Source organism: Oncorhynchus gorbuscha, linkage group LG15, assembly GCF_021184085.1.
Source record: "Oncorhynchus gorbuscha isolate QuinsamMale2020 ecotype Even-year linkage group LG15, OgorEven_v1.0, whole genome shotgun sequence".
Taxonomy (NCBI): Eukaryota; Metazoa; Chordata; class Actinopteri; order Salmoniformes; family Salmonidae; genus Oncorhynchus; species Oncorhynchus gorbuscha.
The window spans coordinates 83294543-83321715 of NC_060187.1; the positions used below are offsets into that span (position 1 = coordinate 83294543).

Genomic DNA, 27173 nt, shown 5'->3' on the forward strand with positions numbered 1-27173 from the left:
TTACATTGGAGTTCTGGGAAAGACAGCCGTGCAGTTGGTTTTAATGATCAGTGTTACATTGGAGATGTGGGAAAGACTGCCGTGCAGTTGGTTTTAATGATCAGTGTTACATTGGAGTTGTGGGAAAGACTGTCGTACAGTTGGTTTTAATGATCAGTGTTACATTGGAGTTGTGGGAAAGACTGCCTTGCAGTTGGTTTTAGTGATCAGTGTTACATTGGAGTTGTGGGAAAGACTGCCTTGCAGTTGGTTTTAGTGATCAGTGTTACATTGGAGTTGTGGGAAAGACTGCCGTGCAGTTGGTTTTAATGATCAGTGTTACATTGGAGTTGTGGGAAAGACTGCCGTGCAGTTGGTTTTAATGATCAGTGTTACATTGGAGTTGTGGGAAAGACTGCCGTGCAGTTGGTTTTAATGATCAGTGTTACATTGGAGTTGTGGGAAAGACTGCCGTGCAGTTGGTTTTAATGATCAGTGTTACATTGGAGTTGTGGGAAAGACTGCCGTGCAGTTGGTTTTAATGATCAGTGTTACATTGGAGTTGTGGGAAAGACTGCCGTGCAGTTGGTTTTAGTGATCAGTGTTACATTGGAGTTGTGGGAAAGACTGCCGTGCAGTTGGTTTTAATGATCAGTGTTACATTGGAGTTGTGGGAAAGACTGCCGTGCAGTTGGTTTTAGTGATCAGTGTTACATTGGAGTTGTGGGAAAGACTGATCAGTGTTCACTAAATAGGGTCAGTATGGAGGGGTATTGTTTTCTTGTTTAATCATAGATAGCCTATCATCCCACGACACAACAACATATTGATTTGTAGGGTGGCAGATAACCTAGAGGTTAGAGCGTTGGGCCAGTAACCGAAAGGTTGTAGGTTAGAATACTCAAGCCGACAAGGTGAAAAGTTGCCAATGTGCCCTTGAGTAAGGCACTTAACCCTTATTTGCTCCAGAGGTGCTGTACTACTATGGCGGACCCTGTAAAACAACACATTTCCCTGCACCTATCCGGTGTATGTGACAATAAAACATTGAAAAAATGGTTATAATTACTTTGCTATTGAATATCCAGAGATAAGAGAAGAACTCCCTGTATATCTGTACACAGTATTCTTCGAGGACAAGAATGAGATACAATTACTATCTGTTATTGTGAGACGACTCAAGGCCATTCTCTGTGTGAAGAATGTTTTTGTTGTTTTCTCGGATGTTCTACACCTTTTGTGTGACTGAATATCAAGCGTTATGAAAGGACGTTTCGTTTTTTCATGTACCTGGGAATACATTTCCTTTTCCAAACTCTTTGCCTTGTGCTACGACATCCCAGTTCTATCGGTGATACATTTTTTGTTTCCACACTTTCTCTGTAATAATAATTCATTATTAATTTATATGTTTGTGTTCTCTAGTATTTTGTACACTTTGCAATAGTGTTTCCATACCAGTAGTCTGTATGTACAGTACGCTATGTCCTGCCAGTGTTCCAGTTTTTCCTGATGGAAAACCAGTTAATATTGACAGTACAGTGGAACACTGGGCTGTCCCCACCTGTGGTTATGGAATGCAAAGTTTCACAAACAATATTTGTATAGAAATGATCCCCAGGGTGTGTTAGTGTTGTGTTAGTGGGCTATGTTGTGCCGTAATATTTTCCATAGGGGAGGGATATGTACAGTACCTGCTAGATCACTACAGATATTCACATTTCTATATTCTCATGTGACATAATGAAAATATTTCCACCACTACATTGGAATGGATTTTGAAAGACATAACCAGATAATCTGGGAGAAGTGTAAACTAGCTGTCATGTGTGAGTGGTTGGGATCAGATCATGTTACTGTAGGTGTGAAAGAGAGGAGCAGATAATCTGGGAGAAGTGTAAACTAGCTGTCATGTGTGAGTGGTTGGGATCAGATCATGTTACTGTCGGTGTGAAAGAATAACCAGATAATCTGGGAGAAGTGTGAGTGGTTGGGAAGACATGACCAGATAATCTGGGAGAAGTGTAAACTAGCTGTCATGTGTGAGTGGTTGGGATCAGATCATGTTACTGTAGGTGTGAAAGAGAGGAGCAGATAATCTGGGAGAAGTGTAAACTAGCTGTCATGTGTGAGTGGTTGGGATCAGATCATGTTACTGTAGGTGTGAAAGAGAGGAGCAGATAATCTGGGAGAAGTGTAAACTAGCTGTCATGTGTGAGTGGTTGGGATCAGATCATGTTACTGTAGGTGTGAAAGAGAGGAGCAGAGGAGTGGATATCATCTGTTTCCTATCTCAGTCAACCCACTGTGTTCAGCACAGCATGTATTCTACCCTGCCAGAAGAACAGAAAGATTTGCCTATTCATCCTGTTATATTTCTCTCCTACTGTTCTAGGTTCATTTGGGTTTGTCAATTATTGTTCTAAATTGACTGAAGTTTAACTGAGTTTCTCCCTGTTAAATGGCATGTTCTGTTTGTTCTGCTAAATCATGTAATATGTATAGCTGAGAGCAACAGGTCTCCTGTTGGACTGAATGACAGTCTGGATGAGAGATCTCTGACTCAGTACTGTATAGGACTACTGGGTAGGAACAGGGGGATGTATGGAGAACAGTGACCCAGGGTGACATATTCAGTGGTAGTCTGTCTCACTGTTCAAACTCCTGTTCATATCTGTGCTGCCTCGTCTCTGTGGTACTCACTCTCTCTCACCCTAGCTGTCTGGGTCTGTACTCACTATGAGACCCTAGCTGTCTGGGCCTGTCCTCTGGGTCTGCCCCCCCCCCCCTCCCTTGATCCAATTTGGGTTCTGTGTGCCGCCTGATCTCTGGATCAGAACACTGAGACCTGCATGCTACTGCTGCTGTGGACACACTGATGGAGCACTGTCTCTCTCTCGCTCTGTGTCTGTCTGTCTTTGTCTGGTTCAGTTTCCGTGTTTTTGTGGTCATGTGCCTATTTGTCTGTGGAACTATATTTGTGTCCCTCAAACGTGTGAATGCAATACTCAAATGAAATAATCTTAATTGTCCTAACAATTTTCCTAATATGTGATCGGCATGGTATGAAATTGAGTTTTATTATTTTGCTATCTGACAGGTATTTACCTGCGTAGTCCGCGCTCCTCTGACTTTTTCAGTTGTAGCGCGCAGCGCGGGGGCGTGAGCTGGCTACAGAGAAAGAAGAGGCAGCGAGACATCCCACCTCCTATTTTTTTCCTGTTTCATGGAAGTCATTGAACGAAGAAGAATGCCAGACCCAGCTGCTTTCGTATTGGTGTCTATGAGAGAGCCACCCCCCTAAGTAGACAGAAACGGATAATTTTTTGTTCGATGGTTAACTATCTTTAGTTATCCAACATCTTAGTTGCCTGTGCACTGAGGTCACGCGCATACATTCCTGGGGGAGGGCGGGAGTGGAGGGAACTGCCTGATGAAACGTTATGGACTGGTAGTGAAGAGCAGCGTCGACTATTGTTCAAATCAACCGTGATCTTCCGTCTGCGAGGGCGAGAGTGACAAGAGGACGAGAATCCGTTTTCTCTGTTTGTTTAGAGAAAATAATACTATATAAGCAAAGTTAAACAACTCTTTCATATTTTAGCTATATAGTTATTTATATATCTTATCTGTGTGAAGATGAACGGGGTAACGCGGAGTCTGTGTACATTTGAGGACCTCAGAGCTGATGAGAGAACAGCGGTAAGACAATAACTATTTAAGTGAACATGTTTTACTTTCCTTCTCTCTGCGTTCCGGGTGCGAGACAGTCTGGCAGTCAGGCAGATCGAGGGGCGCCACTGACGTGAGTCAATGTTATGCTATCACTATGTGGTTGCTTTATTTCCCCCACTTTTTAAAATATATGTTTTTCATTTATTCATGCCAACCTGTTGGATATGCAAATATACTTTGCATTATAATCTGAGATCAATTACAATATTGAATTTAACCGATAGCACAATAACTTACTTTAGAGCGTCTGCTAAATGACTTAAATGTAAATGTAAATGTGGTATCATTTTGTGTCCCAAAGTAAGAATAAACAAGAAGAGATTCATTAACTTCTGAGTATTGGTCTTAGATCCTCCTGACTGAAGTCTTATCAGGCTTACTGGCTTCCTCTGGTGTTAATGGGCTTTTTCTAGTAATTATAGTATTACACACACACACACACACACACACACACACACCATATTAGCCCGAATAACATCTGTGATCTGGCCAGAGGGACCAGACTGCTGTCACAAGTGAGCATCTTCATGTAGGGCTTACAGTAGTGTCAGCCAGAAGACGAGCCTATACACTACAGTAAGACAGCTTCCTCAGTGTCCTCTCTCTATGCCAGGGGTGTGTCGAACTCATTCTGTCCCAGGGGGCGCATTCAGTCTTCCTCCTTCTTCTGTGATTATTAGTGAGCTGTCCACAGTCAATAAACTGTATAAATGTAGGTCCATTATTTGCTTTTAGTAATTTTTAAGTATATTGTGTGCCCCCCCCCCCCCTCAAATGAAAATAAATAAAATAATCTTCAAACCAGGAGCGGGCAGGATTGGTCCCCATTGTGGGCAAGGCTCCAGGCCGTATGTTTGACACACCTGCTCAATGCCCGTGAGGCATTGTCATGTATCATAATTGTAGTGATTTAGGGTGGAACACATCTGTGAGGGGCATTGAACCAGTGATCCTTTGGTTGCAGGGCAGGCACACTACACCCAGACTGAGAACCAGGCTAATACAATTTAGAGTTCCCTTATAAGGTCCTTTGAGCTCTGCTCCACCTAGATGCTTACATCACCAGTCATTATCCCTGGTATAGAAGCTCTTAATCTCCTGTCTGGCTGAAGAAGGTTAATCATTGACCCTGTTAGAACACAGACCATCATCAGAGACATTTGTCTATCTGGGGCCTGACCATTGGCTCACAACATGTCTCCTGCAGAGCCATACAACATCTATCAGCACTAGCATGATGTTGGCCGTTAACTTTTCACCCCCTTTGGTCAAGGTTTGGACTTAAGTATGGTACACTGATCCTAGATATGTGCCTATAGCTAACCTCTACCAGGAGCAACAGCCTATCAGAATTTAAGAATTGAACTTACCTATCAGCATTGTATAGGGCTATAAAACTGGATTATAAGGACAAGGTACACAGTCAAATGATGAAGCACACGGCTAGATACATAAGCTATGCTTTGTTTGTGCTGGTCGGGTTTATCTTGTTTTATATTTGAACATAAACAACTAGGGGTGTGGGAACAATGCAGCTCTCAAATTAGAATCACCCCTTAATACAATGTTGTCCTTATCAGATACAATGGAACAACAAACATTCTACACCCACATTCTTATCATATCTGATCTGATATGGTTATTAAGACCAGGGAGATACAGCAACATGGAATAAATATAGGAGGAATATGGTTATTAAGACCAGGGAGATACAGCAGCATGGAATAAATATAGGAGGAATATGGTTATTAAGACCAGGGAGATACAGCAACATGGATTAAATATAGGAGGAATATGGTTATTAAGACCAGGGAGATACAGCAACATGGAATAAATATAGGAGGAATATGGTTATTAAGACTAGGGAGATACAGCAACATGGAATAAATATAGGAGGAATATGGTTATTAAGACCAGGGAGATACAGCAACATGGATTAAATATAGGAGGAATATGGTTATTAAGACCAGGGAGATACAGCAACATGGAATAAATATAGGAGGAATATGGTTATTAAGACCAGGGTGATACAGCAGCATGGAATAAATATAGGAGGAATATGGTTATTAAGACTAGGGAGATACAGCAACATGGAATAAATATAGGAGGAATATGGTTATTAAGACCAGGGAGATACAGCAACATGGATTAAATATAGGAGGAATATGGTTATTAAGACCAGGGAGATACAGCAACATGGAATAAATATAGGAGGAATATGGTTATTAAGACCAGGGAGATACAGCAACATGGAATAAATATAGGAGGAATATGGATATTGAGACCAGGGAGATACAGCAACATGGAATAAATATAGGAGGAATATGGTTATTAAGACCAGGGAGATACAGCAACATGGAATAAATATAGGAGGAATATGATTATTAAGACCAGGGAGATACAGCAACATGGATTAAATATAGGAGGAATATGGTTATTCAGACCAGGGTGGTACAGCAACATGGATTAAATATAGGAGGAATATGGTTATTAAGACCAGGGAGATACAGCAACATGGATTAAATATAGGAGGAATATGGTTATTAATAAGACCAGGGAGATACAGCAACATGGATTAAATATAGGAGGAATATGGTTATTAAGACCAGGGAGATACAGCAACATGGATTACATATAGGAGGATGTGCTGATTCTGTGCTATAGCCTTGTGAAAGACCTTTTAAAGTTAATTTAGGCTAAAAGTTATGAGAAGAGGAGGACTGTGAAATATAAGGAAAATAAATGTTCCCAAAGTTGCAACAGTGAAGGGTGTGTTTGTGTGTGTATGCAGGTATGTGTGCCCTCCAGCTGTAGTTGAACTATACCTGGATAGAAGGAACACTCTGTTTGTGTGAGAGTGAGTATTGATATTACGCAGAACATTGACAGAACAGCCAGTACATTTTTCATGACTATCTATTAATTCACACTCTCATTCATTCTTAAATATAACATCCATCCAGTCACCAGAGAGTTTTGATAAGTCTCTGCTTTTCCGTCACTAGGCTTTTGTCAGCATTCCTACTTTTTAAATAATGCCTCATGATCCACCCTGATTCCTCATGTTTACTGAGCTCACCCACCCCACCGCCATCCCTCCCCATTACCTCGCTATGGAGAATGTGACATCACTGTCTGGAACTGTGCAAGACATGACCTTCTGACTCATCTATGAGGAGGAACAAGAAACAGTCTTCCCACCACCAGGAACTAGTAGAAGAAGCATCAACCCACACAATAAACAAGACAACCTCATTCCATTTCCACACTATGAACCAGTAACTCACACTAAACAAGACAACCTCATTCCATTTCCACACTAGGAACCAGTAACTCACACTAAACAAGACAACCTCATTCCATTTCCACACTAGGAACCAGTAACATACAATAAACAAGACAACCTCATTCCATTTCCACACTATGAACCAGTAACTCACACTAAACAAGACAACCTCATTCCATTTCCACACTAGGAACCAGTAACATACAATAAACAAGACAACCTCATTCCATTTCCACACTATGAACCAGTAACTCACACTAAACAAGACAACCTCATTCCATTTCCACACTAGGAACCAGTAACATACACTAAACAAGACAACCTCATTCCATTTCCACACTAGGAACCAGTAACATACACTAAACAAGACAACCTCATTCCATTTCCACACTAGGAACCAGTAACATACACTAAACAAGACAACCTCATTCCATTTCCACACTAGGAACCAGTAACATACACTAAACAAGACAACCTCATTCCATTTCCACACTAGGAACCAGTAACTCAGACACTAACCAAGACAAACTCATTCCATTTCCACACACTAGGGACCAGTAACTCAGACACTAAACAAGACAACCTCATTCCATTTCCACACTATGAACCAGTAACTCACACTAAATAAGACAACCTCATTCCATTTCCACACTAGGAACCAGTAACATACACTAAACAAGACAACCTCATTCCATTTCCACACTAGGAACCAGTAACATACACTAAACAAGACAACCTCATTCCATTTCCACACTAGGAACCAGTAACATACACTAAACAAGACAACCTCATTCCATTTCCACACTAGGAACCAGTAACATACACTAAACAAGACAACCTCATTCCATTTCCACACTAGGAACCAGTAACATACACTAAACAAGACAACCTCATTCCATTTCCACACTAGGAACCAGTAACATACACTAAACAAGACAACCTCATTCCATTTCCACACTAGGAACCAGTAACATACACTAAACAAGACAACCTCATTCCATTTCCACACTAGGAACCAGTAACATACACTAAACAAGACAACCTCATTCCATTTCCACACTAGGAACCAGTAACATACACTAAACAAGACAACCTCATTCCATTTCCACACTAGGAACCAGTAACATACACTAAACAAGACAACCTCATTCCATTTCCACACTAGGAACCAATAACATACACTAAACAAGACAACCTCATTCCATTTCCACACTAGGAACCAGTAACATACACTAAACAAGACAACCTCATTCCATTTCCACACTAGGAACCAGTAACATACACTAAACAAGACAACCTCATTCCATTTCCACACTAGGAACCAGTAACATACACTAAACAAGACAACCTCATTCCATTTCCACACTAGGAACCAGTAACATACACTAAACAAGACAACCTCATTCCATTTCCACACTAGGAACCAGTAACTCAGACACTAACCAAGACAAACTCATTCCATTTCCACACACTAGGGACCAGTAACTCAGACACTAAACAAGACAACCTCATTCCATTTCCACACTAGGAACCAGTAACTCAGACACTAACCAAGACAACCTCATTCCATTTCCACACTAGGAACCAGTAACTCAGACACTAACCAAGACAACCTCATTCCATTTCCACACTAGGAACCAGTAACTCAGACACTAACCAAGACAAACTCATTCCATTTCCACACACTAGGGACCAATAACTCACACTAAACAAGACAACCTCATTACATTTCCACACTATAGGAAGCAGTAACTCATGCAGGTCTTGTTGCTAAGTATGTATTTTGCTAGGGTCGAAAGTACTACTCCCTCAGTAAAGGTGAATAGGTACATGCCTAGAACGCATTCCACAGGAGACCATAACTCTGTCATCATTTGTACAGATTTATCACCTAGTACCCCCAGAGGAAAGAACAGACATTGCTCATAACACTCTTTTTATTTACCCATGTGTACGTCTTATTTACCCATGTGTGCGTCTTATTTACCCATGTGTACGTCTTATTTACCCATGTGTACGTCTTATTTACCCATGTGTACGTCTTATTTACCCATGTGCATGTCTTATTTACCCATGTGTACGTCTTATTTACCCATGTGTACGTCTTATTTACCCATGTGTATGTCTTATTTACCCATGTGTACGTCTTATTTACCCATGTGTACGTCTTATTTACCCATGTGTACGTCTTATTTACCCATGTGTGCGTCTTATTTACCCATGTGTACGTCTTATTTACCCATGTGCATGTCTTATTTACCCATGTGTACATCTTATTTACCCATGTGCATGTCTTATTTACCCATGTGTACGTCTTATTTACCCATGTGTATGTCTTATTTACCCATGTGTACGTCTTATTTACCCGTGTGTGCGTCTTATTTACCCGTGTGTACTTCTTATTTACCCGTGTGCATGTCTTATTTACCCGTGTGCATGTCTTATTTACCCATGTGTACGTCTTATTTACCCATGTGTATGTCTTATTTACCCATGTGTACGTCTTATTTACCCGTGTGTGCGTCTTATTTACCCGTGTGTACTTCTTATTTACCCGTGTGCATGTCTTATTTACCCGTGTGCATGTCTTATTTACCCATGTGTACGTCTTATTTACCCATGTGTACGTCTTATTTACCCATGTGTACGTCTAATTGGAACGTAGATGCTAGGTGATGTGGTACTGACTGGAACGTAGGTGCTGACTGGAATGTAGATGCTAGGTGATGTAAAATAAAATAAATAAATAATAGCAATTTAGCAGACGCTTTTATCCAAAGCGACTTACAGTCATGTGTGCATACATTCTACGTATGGGTGGTCCCGGGGATCGAACCCACTACCCTGGCGTTACAAGCGCCATGCTCTACCAACTGAGCTACAGAAGGACTGACTGGAACGTAGGTGCTGACTGGAACATAGATGCTAGGTGATGTGGTACTGACTGGAACGTAGGTGCTGACTGGAACATAGATGCTAGGTGATGTGGTACTGACTGGAACGTAGGTGCTGACTGGAACGTAGATGCTAGGTGATGTGGTACTGACTGGAACGTAGGTGCTAGATGATGTGGTACTGACTGGAACGTAGGTACTAGGTGATGTGGTACTGACTGGAACGTAGGTGCTGACTGGAACGTAGATGCTAGGTGATGTGGTACTGACTGGAACGTAGGTACTAGGTGATGTGGTACTGACTGGAACGTAGGTGCTGACTGGAACGTAGATACTAGGTGATGTGGTACTGACTGGAACGTAGATGCTAGGTGATGTGGTACTGACTGAAACGTAGGTGCTAGGTGATGTGGTACTGACTGGAACGTAGATGCTAGGTGATGTGGTACTGACTGGAACGTAGATGCTAGGTGATGTGGTACTGACTGGAACGTAGGTGCTAGGTGATGTGGTACTGACTGGAACGTAGGTGCTAGGGGATGTGGTACTGACTGGAATGTAGATGCTAGGTGATGTGGTACTGACTGAAACGTAGGTGCTGACTGGAACGTAGATGCGAGGTGATGTGGTACTGACTGAAACGTAGGTGCTGACTGGAACGTAGATGCTAGGTGATGTGGTATTGACTGGAACATAGGTACTAGATGATGTGGTACTGACTGGAACGTAGATGCTAGGTGATGTGGTACTGACTGGAACGTAGATGCTAGGTGATATGGTACTGACTGGAACGTAGGTACTAGGTGATGTGGTACTGACTGAAACGTAAGTGCTGACTGGAACATAGATGCTAGGTGATGTGGTACTCACTGGAACGTAGGTGCTGACTGGAACGTAGATGCTAGGTGATGTGGTACTGACTGAAACGTAGGTGCTAGGTGATGTGGTACTGACTGGAACATAGATGCTAGGTGATGTGGTACTGACTGGAACGTAGGTGCTGACTGGAACGTAGATGCTAGGTGATGTGGTACTGACTGGAATGTAGATGCTAGGTGATGTGGTATTGACTGGAACATAGGTACTAGATGATGTGGTACTGACTGGAACGTAGATGCTAGGTGATGTGGTACTGACTGGAACGTAGATGCTAGGTGATGTGGTACTGACTGGAATGTAGGTGCTGACTGGAACGTAGATGCGAGGTGATGTGGTACTGACTGGAACGTAGATGTTAGGTGATGTGGTACGGACTGGAACGTAGATGTTAGGTGATGTGGTACGGACTGGAACGTAGATGTTAGGTGATGTGGTACGGACTGGAACGTAGATACTAGGTGATGTGGTACCAACCGACTGGAATGTAGATGTTAGGTGATCTGGTACCGACTGGAACGTAGATGCTAGGTGATGTGGTACCCACTGGAACGTAGATGCTAGGTGATGTGGTACCCACTGGAACGTAGATGCTAGGTGATGTGGTACTGACTGGAACATAGATGTTAGGTGATGTGGTACTGACTGGAACGTAGATGTTAGGTGATGTGGTACTGACTGGAACGTAGATGCTAGGTGATGTGGTACTGACTGGAATGTAGGTGCTGACTGGAACATAGGTACTTGGTGATGTGGTACTGACTGAAACGTAGGTGCTAGGTGATGTGGTACTGATAGGTGATGTGGTACTGACTGGAATGTAGGTGCTAGGTGATGTGGTACTGATGTTTGATGTGGTACTGACTGGAACGTAGGTACTGACTGGAACATAGGTGCTAGGTGATGTGGTACTGATAGGTGATGTGGTACTGACTGGAATGTAGGTGCTAGGTGATGTGGTACTGATGTTTGATGTGGTACTGATGTTTGATGTGGTACTGACTGGAACGTAGGTACTGACTGGAACATAGGTGCTAGGTGATGTGGTACTGATAGGTGATGTGGTACTGACTGGAATGTAGGTGCTAGGTGATGTGGTACTGATGTTTGATGTGGTACTGACTGGAATGTAGGTACTAGGTGATGTGGTACTGACTGGAACGTATGTAGTAGGTGATGTTGTACTGACTGGAACATAGGTACTTGGTGATGTGGTACTGATACCTGCTCCACTACCTCTGTTAACAGCTCTCTTAGACATTTACATTTACATTTAGCAGACGCTCTTATCCAGAGCGACTTAGGTTCCGTTTATGACAGAGGAGGGACAGTACTGAACGCTGAGCTCTTACTGACATTCCTCTGTGTTGATGTTGTTTATATGGGTCTCTATTCCACTCTCCTATCAAATGGTGTTAGCAGGTAGTCTGCTGTTTCCAGTGTAGGGGTGGAAAGAGTCATTCAGCCTCTTATCACACAACTCTCCATCTGTTCCTCTGTTCTGCTTTGCCTGTCTCTCTCTCCCCCTCTCTCTACTCTCTCTCCCTCTCTCTCCACTCTCTCTCTCTTTCTCTACTATCTGTCTCTCCCTCTCTCCTGATGCCACAGTCACAAATAATTGCCGTGTCAATGTCCTATGATCCCTTGTGGCTATAGACCATGCTGAGTCTGGTTTTACATTACTGCTCTATTATAATGGTAGGCTGGGTCTCTGGGAGGTAGACTGGGTCTCTGGGAGGTAGACTGGGTCTCTGGGAGGTAGACTGGGTCTCTGGGAGGTAGACTGGGTCTCTGGGAGGTAGACTGGGTCTCTGGGAGGTAGACTGGGTCTCTGGGAGGTAGACTGGGTCTCTGGGTGGTAGACTGGGTCTGTGTTGTCATAGGCTGTTTTTCCTGTGAATGGCTGCCATTACCCGATCCTGGTTGTTTGTGATAGTGTAGTTGGTCAAGGTGTGTCTGTCTGGTGGTGGATTAGGTGAACCTTTGTCTTCTCTATTTTATTTTATTTATTTTATTTATTTCACCTTTATTTAACCAGGTAAGTTCTCATTTACAACTGCGACCTAGCCAAGATAAAGTAAAGCAGTGCGACACAAGCAACAACACAGAGTTACACATGGAATAAACAAACATACAGTCACACAATAGAGAAAAAAAGTCTATATACAGTGTATGCAAATGAGGTAAGATAAGGCAATAAATAGGCCGTAGTGGTGAAATAATTACAATTTAGCAATTAAACACTGGAGTAATAGATGTGCAGAAGATGAATGTGCAAGTAGAGATACTGGGGTGCAAAGGAGCAACAAACAAAAAATAACAGTATGGGGATGAGGTAGTTGGATGGCCTATTTACAGATGGGCTATGTACAGGTGCAGTGATCTGTGAGCTGCTCTGACAGCTGGTGCTTAAAGTTAGTTAGGGAGATATGGGTCTCCAGCTTCAGTGATTTTTGCAATTCGTTCCAGTCATTGGCAGGGACACATTACTGTTCATCTAACAGAACATTATCTCTCTCTCTTTATTTCTCTCTACTTTTTCTCTCTCTCCCTGTCTCTCTCTCTCTCAATTAAATTTCAATCTCGCTCTCTCTCTCTCTCTCTCAATTAAATTTCAATCTCTACTCTCTATCTCGCTGTCTCTCGCTTCTCTCCCTCTCTGTCTCTCTGCTGATATTTGTCTCCCTCATCATTTTTTCTGTCTTTCTTTATATTGTATTTAGGTTTACCCTCTCCCTTTTTGACACTATCTTCCCTCCCTTCCCACTCCCTTGTCCTCTCCTCCCCTGCTCCCGCTCTCCATCCCCTCCACCCCCTCTCCTTTTCCTGCATGTTTATTTGTTGAGTGTGTGTCCTGTCCTAACAGGTAATCAGTGGTACCCGTGTCTGTCTGTCATACACCACTTCTCTCTAACACAATCATCATCGTTACGCAACACACATACCTGTTATTACCTCATTTCTACTGAGACACACGGGCCTGGTAGATAGTGTGTACTGTATGTGCCAGATATGCCCGCTGGCGCTGCCCATGGCTACCTCACTGACTGAAAGAAGCACTACTACATGCCATTTGGTGAAGTGTTGAATTCTTTCATGTAAGTATACCCGAAAACCACCTACCCATTCTTAACACATACTTCCTGAGTAATTACCAGGTGAATGCTACTTGTAGTGAAATGAAGTGCTACTTATATCTGTCCGGAGGAGTTTTTGGCCAAAGTGTCATTAAGTCATTGTGATGGCTGTCAGTGTGAATCAGTAGTGAGGAATGAGACATTTAGTGGGTGGTTTCTGGGTAATGGTTTTAAAATGGGCGCTGATGAAAGGAGGCTTTGTGATGCACTACTCTGGTGCGTCAACACAAAGCTGGCAGTGTAGAGAGCTACAGAGAACGTCAACATACCTCACATACTCTAACTCTCCTAACTGGCCTGACTGGATGGGTCAAAACAACACAGTCAATATTCAACGGAACAGTAACTAACCACACAGTGTGTTTCCATGGGTTCAAACACTTTTCAACTCCACAGTATTAGCTGTGTCTGTCTTGTCTCAGAGTTAACTTGAGTTTAGACTTCAGGACACAGAAATGTACACAGAGGAGAGTAAAGAGAACATGATGTGTTGTTGGTTTCCAGATAGTCTGGTTTATCATCTATATAACCCTGCTCCCTCAGCCTCATGCAGACACACAACCACACACACATCCCTCTCAGCTGGTAGTAAGGGGGTTCCCTTTCCAGTGAGACACACAACCACACACACACAACCACACACACATCTCTCTCAGCTGGTAATATGGGGGTTCCCTGTCCAGCGAGACACACTACCAGACCTCACTGCCCTCATAGTGACTCGTGTGTGTGTGTGTGTGTGTGTGTGTGTGTGTGTGTGTGTGTGTGTGTGTGTGTGTGTGTGTGTGTGTGTGTGTGTGTGTGTGTGTGTGTGTGTGTGTGTGTGTGTGTGTGTGTGTGTGTGTGTGTGTGTGTGTGTGTGTGTGTGTATTTTCACCCTGTTTATGGTTACTGGGCGACTTTGTTACCATGGAAATGTTCCATCCCACTTCAGTAAAGTTTTTCTGCCCACTGTCTCCCAGAATTCTAATGGAGATTCCTATTGGTGCTGGCATCGATCTGGAACGCCATTCAAATGGAACATTCTGTCTCTGAGCAACTTTATGCTTCTGTTCTCTCTCTTTCTCTTTCTCTAACCACTGGCTCCCTACACACTAGTTGACTGGGTACTGGCCTCCAGTCAGTCTCTCTCTCCCTCCCACCTTCCCTCTTCCTCTCTGCCCTACACAGTATTACTCAGTTTCTCCTCCCTCTTTTTCCCCTCCTCCATTTCCAGTAGTTCCCTCCTTCCCCATCCCTCTCTCTCTCCATCCCATAATGGGCTCTTTGTAACTGCTTCTCATTTCGTCTTTTCTTCGTCTCGTTCGTCAGGATGGGTGCAGGAGACTGAGGCTGACTCTCCACCAGCAGAACCAGGTCGGGAGGATCACAGAACAACACAGGAGCAAGGTAAGAACCTAGAACCATGACCAAGAACCCTAACCTCTAAACCAGACCTAGACCCTCAACACACACCTAGAATTCTGTCTGCATTAGCCGACTCCTACAATTACAACAGAGGGGACAGGAAGGAAGTCATGGAACACTGTCCCTGGATGGATGGAATTGTATCCCTATGTGTAATATGTGGATAAAAGTCCATGGCAGAACAGAATTCTGAACCTTCACTGTTACTGTAAATGAATATACATACATAGTGTTAAGCCCTTCTGAACTGGCTGAGGGTTTTAGTGTGTTTTAGTGGACCAGGGGATGGCTGGGGTCACTGTCCCTAACACACTTTGATAGTGTGTTGAATCAGAAAAGAGTAGCACACACACACACAGGGTGCTAGTTCACACACAGACTCACAAACAGGTCATAAAATGTCATGGCTGCCATCCGGTTTCCATCAGACTCTTATGCAACTGTTCTTAGGACTGTTCTTAGGACTGTTCTTAAGACTGTTCTTAAGACTGTTCTTAAGACCGCAGTGCTGGAGAGGGGAGACAGACCACAGACGACTGCCAAGCTTACTAAACTTATACAGTGTATCTCTCTTGCTTTCTCTTGCGCTTTCTATTTCTCCCTCGCACTCTCTAACCCTCTTTCTTTCTTTCTTTCTTTCTTTCTTTCTTTCTTTCTTTCTTTCTTTCTTTCTTTCTTTCTTTCTTTCTTTCTTTCTTTCTTTCTTTCTTTCTTTGACCAATCCCACAGAAGTTTAGAGTTTATTGAATGGTGGTGATCACCATAGCAATCAGGACTAAATGTAACATCTACTGATTATGGGGGCTTTATACACACACACACAGGAACACTGCTGACACACACACACACACACACACACACACACACACACACACACACACACACACACACACACACACACACACACACACACACACACACACACACACACACACACACACACACACACACACACACACACACACACACACACACACACACACACACACACACACACACACACACAGGAATCCTGTATACACAGATAAATAGTTTCCAGAGTTTGTTCTTGAAGCGGTGGACCTAAATGACAGATGTGTGTTATAATGCTGTATACATTCTACAACTCCCATTCTGTTTAGAGGACCACCATTAGTTTCTAACCTGTTTCATTCTGGTTAGTACATTTTCTGATGGTCAGTTTGTGTCAGACATTCTCAGTGCTATTCTGAGTATCATACCTACTACTGTATATGGGACTGAATGGAACATCATGATGTCATATCCTGTTGGTCTGTCACTGAGTGTTCTTCCTAATCGAGTGTTGCAGCACGTAACTCCTCTCACACATTCATGTCACCACACTCAGAATCCCTTCATGTTCACACATGCTGGAGGCTTGGAAATATTTTCACACTATTCCAAGTATCATAAATTCCCCTCCCTCCCTGATTTTTCAGCCAATCGGACGAGCGTTTGCTCTGGTGCAGCCAACCAATGATAGGCCTGCTCTGAAGCCTGAACCAATCAAACCCTCTGAGGAGAAGGCTGAAAAGGTTGAGGTCATCAAGGTGGGTGGATCTTAGTGTTTGAGGGTGTGTGTGTTACCAGGGTGTGTAATGTGTAATGTGTGTGTAATATGTCTGTGTTCCATGTGTTGCAGGTGTATCTGGAGGATCGTAGACAGGAGCAGCAGAGACACCAGCAGAGCCTCAAGATGTTGTCAGATGAAGTCTCCCAGATACAGGAGGTAAGACACATTCTCTCTCTCTCACTTTCTCTCTCTGTGTGTGAATCTGTCAGTAATGTGTGTGTGTGTGTGTGTGTGTGTGTGTGTGTGTGTGTGTGTGTGTGTGTGTGTGTGTGTGTGTGTGTGTGTGTGTGTGTGTGTGTGTGTGTGTGTGTGTGTGTGTGTGTGTGTGTGTGTGTGTGTGTGTGTGTGTGTGTGTGTGTGTGTGTTGCTCAGGTGAGATATTGTCTGAAGACCCTGAGGGAACAGATGGCAACCAAGAACAAAGGACAACACAAGGTATGTGTACACATTTATAATGTTTATGTGAACACGTGTTGTTATGGAACACATTTATAATGTTTATGTGAACACGTGTTGTTATGGAACACATTTATAATGTTTATGTGAACACGTGTTGTTATGGAACACATTTATAATGTTTATGTGAACACGTGTTGTTATGGAACACATTTATAATGTTTATGTGAACACGTGTTGTTATGGAACACATTTAGAATGTTTATGTGAACACGTGTTGTTGTGGAACACATTTAGAATGTTTATGTGAACACGTGTTGTTATGGAACACATGTATAATGTTTATGTGAACACGTGTTGTTATGGAACACATGTATAATGTTTATGTGAACACGTGTTGTTATGGAACACATTTATAATGTTTATGTGAACACGTGTTGTTATGGAACACATTTATAATGTTTATGTGAACACGTGTTGTTATGGAACACATGTATAATGTTTATGTGAACACGTGTTGTTATGGAACACATTTATAATGTTTATGTGAACACGTGTTGTTATGGAACACATTTATAATGTTTGTGAACACGTGTTGTTATGGAACCAGTTGTTTAGTGTCATCATTCATTTTGATACCTACTGATGACATATGCAATATGTCCTGTATGTGTCACTTCTACCTAAATGTGTGTCTCATATCTCCTCTGGTTCTCTCCATCCCTCACTATTCCCTCTCTTTCTTCATCCTTCTCTCCCCTTAGGTTCTTGCTAGTGGCTACAGAGTCAGCACTCCCTCCAATCAGAACATCTCTTCTTCCTCAAAGGGAGGAGTTAAAGATGATGGGCAGGTGAGGGGCTTTTCACATGCCCTATACGGACAGGTTCATGTGGGGTGTGTGTGTGAGCTTAAATGTGTGTGAGAGCATGTGTGCGTCTAACACCTACATACCAAGTCTTAGACGGACCCAGTTCCGAGATCATTGGCATGGTTCACTGTGTGTGTGTGTGTGTGTGTGTGTGTGTGTGTGTGTGTGTGTGTGTGTGTGTGTGTGTGTGTGTGTGTGTGTGTGTGTGTGTGTGTGTGTGTGTGTGTGTGTGTGTGTGTGTGTGTGTGTGTGTGTGTGTGCGCATTTTAGTATGAGTGTATTCACAAATACAGCGAGGGGGAGAGAGAGAGGTGAGGGAGAGGAACACCCCCCAGGAGAGAGATCTGGAAGGCCTGGTACATTCCGTCCCTCCTCTCCTCCTGTGCTGTTGAGTGTGTTTGTGTTCTTCTCCCTCCATTGTTCTACATTCCCCAGATGACTGCCTGTTTAATAGCTGTGGTTTAGTCTCGAGGCCAAACAGGTAATGGGCGTTCCCAAGGCTATTCATGTCAGGATTCGGGAGCCTTTTCAGAAGAGTGAATAGGGCTGACTTTAACAGTTTGTGTGTGTGCAGCATGTGAATGACGCATGAGTAGCAGTTAGCGTTACAGAAATATGAGTGGAAAACTTTCACCTTTGTTTGGCTTCCATCAGAATCTCTCCCTTTGTAACCGCTGCTATGACACACAGACACATACAGTCACACCTCACTCTTTCTCACTCTCCCTCCCCCTGTCATTGAAATGTAAATATAGATTGTTCTGTAATTATTTGCATATTAGCATTTTGCGTTTCCTCTCTCTCGCTCTCTCTCTTTCGCTCTCTCTCTCTCTCTATTGTCTTTAATCTGATTCACCTGTGTAAACAAAGGGCCGAGCCGCTCCCACTATAGTAGAATCAACACTGAGAAACCAATACAATACTATACAAATCAATACTACACTATACAATAGAGTTCTATATAATACAGTAGTACACAATACTGTACTAAAGTGATAATCCCAGAGTAGACTGTGTTTGGAGGATATATTGGCACGGGTGTTGTTAGGTCCGAGACGAACACTATACAATACACTACTGTACAATGCTTTACAATACAGTAGTACACAACAGTATACAGTACACTACTGTACAATGCTTTACAATACAGTAGTACACAACAGTATACAATACACTACTGTACAATGCTTTACAATACAGTAGTACACAACACTATATAATACACTACTGTACAATGCTTTACAATACAGTAGTACACAACAGTATACAATACACTACTGTACAATGCTTTACAATACAGTAGTACACAACAGTATACAATACACTACTGTACAATGCTTTACAATACAGTAGTACACAACAGTATACAACACAGTACTTCCCTGAACCGGGGAGTCAGGAGTTTACAGTGCTTTGACCAGTCAGGTGGCTGAATGAGTTTATGAACAGGATATCAGTGGATTCTTGGAGCTTCACTCAAATCTATGGAAACAAACTGTGTTTATAGGTTTTCTCCCAGTTGAACAGTTCCTATATTCCCTCTTTCTTTCTCTCTGTCTTCAGGGAGGGGAGGATGAGGTGGAGAGGGACAAGATGAGGGAGGTCAGTAAGCGTCTGTATGCTCAGCTACAGGAGGCCGAGAAGAAACACCAGGAGGAGAGAGAGAGACTGCAGGTAAAACAGACGGACGGACCGGACCGGACGTGTTGTAAATCATGAAACTATGTCCATGAAACTAAACTCTCTGTCCTTTTCCTGTGCAGACTGAGGGTGTGGATCTGCGCCAGCGTCTGGGGGAGCAGGAGGAGAAGCTGAAGGGGGTGGAGGAGAGTAGTGAGAGGAAGGACCAGAGGATTGAGGAGCTCCAGAGGCTGCTGGGAGGCATGGCGCATGAGAGCCAAGCCCTACGAGACACACTGAGGAACAGAGAGGAGGAACTCAGAGAATTACGCAAGATCAGAGAGGAGGGCAGGAACGAGGAGCAGAGGTGAGGAGGACAATAAACAGAGCACACACACACACTGCCCTGTTGGAGCTAGAAACACAAGCATTTCACTGCACCTGCAAATCTGCAAATCTGTGTAAGTGATTTGAGTTGACACAGAGCACACACACACAGATCACACACAAACACCAAGACACACACGAACACACACACACACACAGACACACACACATACATATAGACGAGGAGTGTTCTCAGCCACTCACGCTGTGTGTTCTTCTCAGGTCAGAGCAGTTGGAGAAGGAGCTGGCCATTCTGAAGGAGAAGATCCATCATCTAGATGACATGCTGAAGAGCCAGCAGAGGAAAGTCAGACACATGATCGAACAGGTGAGACGCACACACACACATGACTATAACATGTTATAACTAGCTATAACAGGACTGTAACATGTTATAACATGCTTTAACAGGACTATAACAGGACTATAACATTCTATAACAGGACTATAACATGCTTTAACAAGCCTACAACATGCTTTAACAGGACTATAACATGCTTTAACAGGACTATAACATGCTTTAACAGGACATTAACAGGACTATAACATGATATAACCTGACTAACATGCTTTAACAGGACTATAACATACTTTAACACAAGACTAACATGCTATGACAGGACTATAATGGGACTATAACATGCTTTAACAGGACTATAACATGCTTTAAAACAGGACTATAACATGCTTTAACAGGACTATAACATACTTTAATAGGACTATAACGGGACTATAACATGCTTTAACAGGACTATAACATACTTTAACAGGACTATAACATGCTTTAACAGGACTATAACATGCTTTAACAGGACTATAACATACTTTAACAGGACTATAACGGGACTATAACATGCTTTAACAGGACTATAACATACTTTAACAGGACTATAACATGCTTTAACAGGACTATAACATGCTATGACAGGACTGTGACATGCTATGACAGGACTATAACATGCTTTAACAGGACTATAACGGGACTATGACATGCTTTAACAGGACTATAAAGGGACTATAAAATACTTTAACAAGACTATAACATGCTTTAACAGGACTATAATGGGACTATAACATATGATAACAGGACTATAACATGCTTTAGCAGGACTATAACATGCATTAACAGGACTATAACATGCTTTAACAGGACTATAACATGCTTTAACAGGACTATAACATGCTTTAACAGGACCATAACATGCTTTAACAGGACTATAACATGCTTTAACAGGACTATAACATGCTTTAACAGGACTATAACAGGACTATAACATGCTATAACAGGACTATAACATGCGTTAACAGGACTATAACATGCTTTAACAGGACTATAATGGGACTATAACATGCTATAATGGGACTATAACATGCTATAATGGGACTATAACATGCTTTAACAGGACTATAACATGCTTTAACAGGTGTATAATGGGACTATAACATGCTGTAACAGAACTTTAACATGCTATAACAGGACTATAACATGCTTTAACAGGACTATAACATACTTACATACTTTAACAGGACTATAACATACTTTAACAGGACTATAACATGCTTTAACAGGGCTATAACAGGACTTTAACATGCTTTAACAGGACTATAACATGCTTTAACAGGACTATAACATACTTACATACTTTAACAGGACTACAACATGCTTTAACAGAACTATAACATGCTTTAACAGGACTATAACATGCTTTAACAGGACTATAACATACTTACATACTTTAACTGGACTATAACGCTCTGGATAAGAGCGTCTGCTAAATGACTTAAATGTAATGTAAATGTTTAACAGGACTATAACATGCTTTAACAGGGCTATAACAGGACTTTAACATGCTTTAACAGGACTATAACATGCTTTAACAGAACTATAACATGCTTTAACAGGACTATAACATACTTACATACTTTTACAGGACTATAACATGCTTTAACAGAACTATGACATGCTTTAACAGGACTACAACATACTTACATACTTTAACAGGACTATAACATACTTCAACAGGACTATAACATGCTTTAACAGGACTATGACATACTTACATACTTTAACAGGACTATAACATGCTTTAACAGAACTATAACAGGACTATAACATGCTTTAACAGGACTATAACAGGACCATAACATGCTTTAACAGGACTATAACATGCTTTAACAGGACTGTAACAGGACCATAACATGCTTTAACAGGACTATAACATGCCTTAACAGGGCTATAACAGGACCATAACATGCTATAACAGGACCATAACATGCTTTAACAGGACTATAACATGCTTTAACAGGACTATAACAGGCTTTAACAGGACTATAACAGGACTATAACATGCTTTAACAGGACTATAACATGCTTTAACAGGACTATAACAGGACCATAACATGCTATAACAGGACCATAACATGCTTTAACAGGACTATAACATGCTATAACAGGACTATAACATGCTTTAACAGGACTATAACATGCTTTAACAGGACTATAACATGCTTTAACAGGACTATAACAGGACTATAACATGCTATAACAGGACTATAACATGCTTTAACAGGACTATAACATGCTTTAACAGGACTATAACATGCTTTAACAGGACTATACCAGGACTATAACATGCTTTAACAGGACTATACCAGGACTATAACATGCTTTAACAGGACTATAACATGCTTTAACAGGACTATAACATGCTTTAACAGGACTATAACATACTTACATACTTTAACAGGACTATAACATACTTCAACAGGACTATAACAGGACTATAACATGCTTTAACAGGACTATAACATGCTTTAACAGGACTATAACATACTTTAACAGGACTATAACATGCTTTAACAGGACTATAACATGCTTTAACAGGTCTATAACATACTTACATACTTTAACAGGACTATAACATGCTTTAACAGGACTATAACAGGACTATAACAGGCTTTAACAGGACTATAACATGCTTTAACAGGACTATACCAGGACTATAACAGGCTTTAACAGGACTATAACAGGACTATAACATGCTTTAACAGGACTATAACGTGCTTTAACAGGACTATAACGTGCTATAACAGGACTATAACATGCTATGACATGACTATAACATGCTATAACAGGACTATAACATGCTATGACAGGACTATAACATGCTATGACAGGACTATGACATGCTATGACAGGACTATAACATGGATGTGTGTGTGTGTGTGTACAGCTGCAGAACTCTCGTATGGTGATCCAGGAGAGGGACCGTGTCATCAGAGATCTGGAGGAGAAGGTGGCTTTCCTGGAGGCAGAGGTCAGTACCAACTAACCATGCCTGGGATGTGTAGTCTTTTGTTCACCATCTACTGTTGCTCCGAACTGTAGTCTTTTATGCCTGCAACACAGAGTAGGGTTTGACTTCCTCTGACCCTACAGTTGAAGTTGGAAGTTTTTCACAATTCCTGACTTTTCATCCTAGTAAATATTCCCTGTCTTAGGTCAGTTAGGATCACCAGTTTATTTTCAGAATGTGAAATGTCAGAATAATAGAAGAGAGAATGATTTATTTCAGCTTTTATTTCTTTCATCACATTCCCAGTGGGTCAGAAGTTTACATAACCTCAATTAGTATTTGCTAGCATTGCCTTTAAATTGTTCAACTTGGGTCAAATGTTTCGGGTAGCCTTCTACATGCTTCCCAAAATAAGTTGTGTGAATTTTGGCCCATTGCTCCTGACAGAGCTGGTGTAACTTAGTCAGGTTTGTTGGCCTCCTTGCTCGCACACGCTTTTTCAGTTCTGTCCACAAATGTTCTATAGGATTGAGGTCAGGGCTTTGTGATGGCCTCTCCAATACCTTGACTTTGTTGTCCTTAAGCCATTTTGCCACAACTTTGGAAGTATGCTTGGGGTCATTGTCCATTTGGAAGACACAATTGCAACCAAGCTTTAACTTCCTGACTGATGTCTTGAGATGTTGCTTCAATACATCCACATACTTTTCCTGCCTCATGATGCCATTTATTTTGTGAAGTGCACCAGTCATTCCTGCAGAAAAGCACCCCCGCGACATGATGCTGCCACCCCCGTGCTTCACGGTTGGGATGGTGTTCTTCGGCTTGCAAGCCTCCCCCTTTTTCCTCCAAACATAACGATGGTCATTATGGCCAAACAGTTCTATTTTTGTTTCATCAGAGCAGAGGACATTTCTCCAAAAAGTACGATCTTTGTCCCCATGTGCAGTTGCAAACCGTAGTCTGGCTTTTTTTATGGTGGTTTTGGAGCAGTGGCTTCTTCCTTGCTGAGCGGCCTATCAGGTTATGTCGATTTAGGACTCGTTTTACTGTGAATATAGATACTTTTGTACCTGTTTCCTCCAGCATCTTCACAAGGTCCTTTGCTGTTGTTCTGGGATTGATTTTCACTTTTTGCACCGAGTACATTCATCTCTAGGAGACAGAACGCGTCTCCTTCCTGAGCGGTATGACGGCTGCGTGGTCCCATGGTGTTTATACTTGCATACTATTGTTTGTACAGATGAACGTGGTACCTTCAGGTGTTTGGAAATTGTTCTCAAGGATGAACCAGACTTGTGGAGGTCTACAATTTTTTTTCTGGGGTCTTGGCTGATTTCTTTTGATTTTCCCATGATGTCAAGCAAAGAGGCACTGAGTTTGAAGGTAGGCCTTGAAATACATCCACAGGTATACCTCCAATTGACTCAAATTATGTCAATTAGCCTATTAGAAGCTTCTAAAGCCATGACATAATTTTCTGGAATTTTCCGAGCTGTTTAAAGGCACAGTCAACTTAGTGTATATAAACTTCTGACCCACTGGGATTATGATACAGTGAATTATAAGTGAAATAATCTGTCTGTAGACAATTGTTGGAAAAATTACTTGTGTCATGCACAAAGTAGATGTCCTAACCGACTTGCCAAACCTATAGTTTAACAATACATTTGTGGAGTGGTTGAAAAACAAGATTTAATAACTTCCGACTTCAACTGTATGTATGTGTGTGTTTAGAATCGGGAGATGCATGATCAGATGGACTACTTCCTGGGAGGTGAAAGGTCAAACTCGCACCTCTCATCAGACCGCCACGCCCAGATTGTCTATAGGTAATTTACATCCAGTAACTCAAGCAGACACACACCCATCATAGACCTGTCATCAACTCGCCACACGCCTGACCACACCCATCATAGACCTCTCAGATTGTCTACAGGAAATTCACGTCCAGTAACTCAAGCAGACACACACCCATCATAGACCTGTCATCAACTCGCCACACGCCTGACCTGTCATCAACTCACCACACGCCTGACCTTTCATCAACTCACCACACACCTGACCTGTCATCAACTCACCACACACCTGACCTGTCATCAACTCACCACACACCTGACCTGTCATCAACTCACCACACACCTGACCTGTCATCAACTCGCCACACGCCTGACCTGTCATCAACTCACCACATGCCTGACCTTTCATCAACTCACCACACACCTGACCTGTCATCAACTCACCACACATCTGACCTGTCATCAACTCACCACACACCTGACCTGTCATCAACTCACCACACACCTGACCTGTCATCAACTCACCACACACCTGACCTGTCATCAACTCACCACACACCTGACCTGTCATCAACTCACCACACACCTGACCTGTCATTAACTCACCACACACCTGACCTGTCATCAACTCACCACACACCTGACCTGTCATCAACTCACCACACACCTGACCTGTCATCAACTCACCACACGCCTGACCTGTCATCAACTCACCACACGCCTGACCTGTAATCAACTCACCACACACCTGACCTGTCATCAACTCACCACACACCTGACCTGTCATCAACTCACCACACACCTGACCTTTCACCAACTCACCACACATCTGGTCCCTCATTCCCCTGACTGACCAGAAACATCACCTGACCTCACACAGCCCTCCACACACACCTGATCTGTCACCAACTCACCACACACCTGCCCCCTCATTCCCCTGACTGACCAGAAACATCACCTGACCTCACACAGCCCTCCACACACACGTCTAAACCCTGCACATCCCCATAGTGTCCCTCAGCTGTTCACTAGTAATGTGTTCCCCAGAGTAAAACCTTGGCATCGATCTCATTTCTCTCTCCTCCACAGTAAGCCTTTGAAGCCCAGCAACTCGTCCAACAAGCCTCTTCCCTTCATCAAAATCATTGAGACCAAGTCCTGAACTGGTGAAAGCGGCTAACCTAACCTGCTAAGCTAAACAACAACGGACTGAAATAGACCACCACCACATTACTACCACACCAACATCACAGTGCACGTATGAAGTTTAAACTGAGGTGACCACATCAACTGACCACCAGCACCATCACCCAATATGCAATGTGTGTGTGTGTCAGAGGAGGCTGGTGGGAGAAACTATAGAAGGAGGGGCTCATTGTTTTTTTTATTACCTTTTATTTTACTAGGCAAGTCAGTTAAGAACAAATTCTTATTTTCAATGACGGCCTAGGAACAGTGGGTGAACTGCCTGTTCAGGGGCAGAATGACAGATTTGTACCTTGTCAGCTCGGGGTTTGAACTTGCAACCTTCCGGTTACTAGTCCAATGCTCTAACCACTAGGGTACCCTGCCGCCCCATTGTAATGTCATGGAACAGTCAACTGTTTCCATATGTTTGCTGTGTTTCATACCGTTACATGTATTCCTCCTATAGCTCCTCCCACCAGCCTCCTCGTGTGTGTGTGTGTGTGGGTGGGTGTGTGTGTGTGTGTGTGTGTGTGTGTGTGTGTGTGTGTGTGTGTGTGTGTGTGTGTGTGTGTGTGTGTGTGTGTGTGTGTGTGTGTGTGTGTGTGTGGGTGGGTGGGTGGGTGGGTGGGTGGATGGATGGATGGTTTTGGATTGTGTATGGACGTTGATGTAGATATACTTATGGAGTTGATTCTCAATAGAAGTCTATTTATTCATAGCAGACAGATTAT

The 27173-nt window shown here is 42.5% G+C and overlaps 1 protein-coding gene across 1 annotated transcript; it reads left to right on the plus strand.

The window, feature by feature from the left end:
* Window positions 1–3202: 3202 nt before the first annotated feature.
* Window positions 3203–27012, plus strand: tuft1a (tuftelin 1a). Its single transcript, XM_046303284.1, has 12 exons — window positions 3203–3681; window positions 15219–15296; window positions 16754–16864; window positions 16957–17043; window positions 17260–17322; window positions 18048–18134; window positions 19716–19826; window positions 19916–20139; window positions 20382–20487; window positions 23393–23476; window positions 25193–25287; window positions 26344–27012. The coding sequence occupies exons 1-12, from the start codon at window positions 3619–3621 to the stop codon at window positions 26414–26416; spliced, it is 1182 nt and encodes a 393-aa protein (XP_046159240.1). The 5' UTR covers window positions 3203–3618; the 3' UTR covers window positions 26417–27012.
* The last annotated feature ends 161 nt before the right edge of the window (window positions 27013–27173 follow it).

Bases quoted from the DNA above. Each gene is read 5' to 3' on its own strand.
- tuft1a (XM_046303284.1), top strand. From the start codon at position 3,619: ATGAACGGGGTAACGCGGAGTCTGTGTACATTTGAGGACCTCAGAGCT. The intron at 3,682-15,218 runs GTAAGACAATAA...CTCGTTCGTCAG, and splicing joins GAGCTGATGAGAGAACAGCG to GATGGGTGCAGGAGACTGAG. The intron at 25,288-26,343 runs GTAATTTACATC...TCTCCTCCACAG, and splicing joins CACGCCCAGATTGTCTATAG to TAAGCCTTTGAAGCCCAGCA.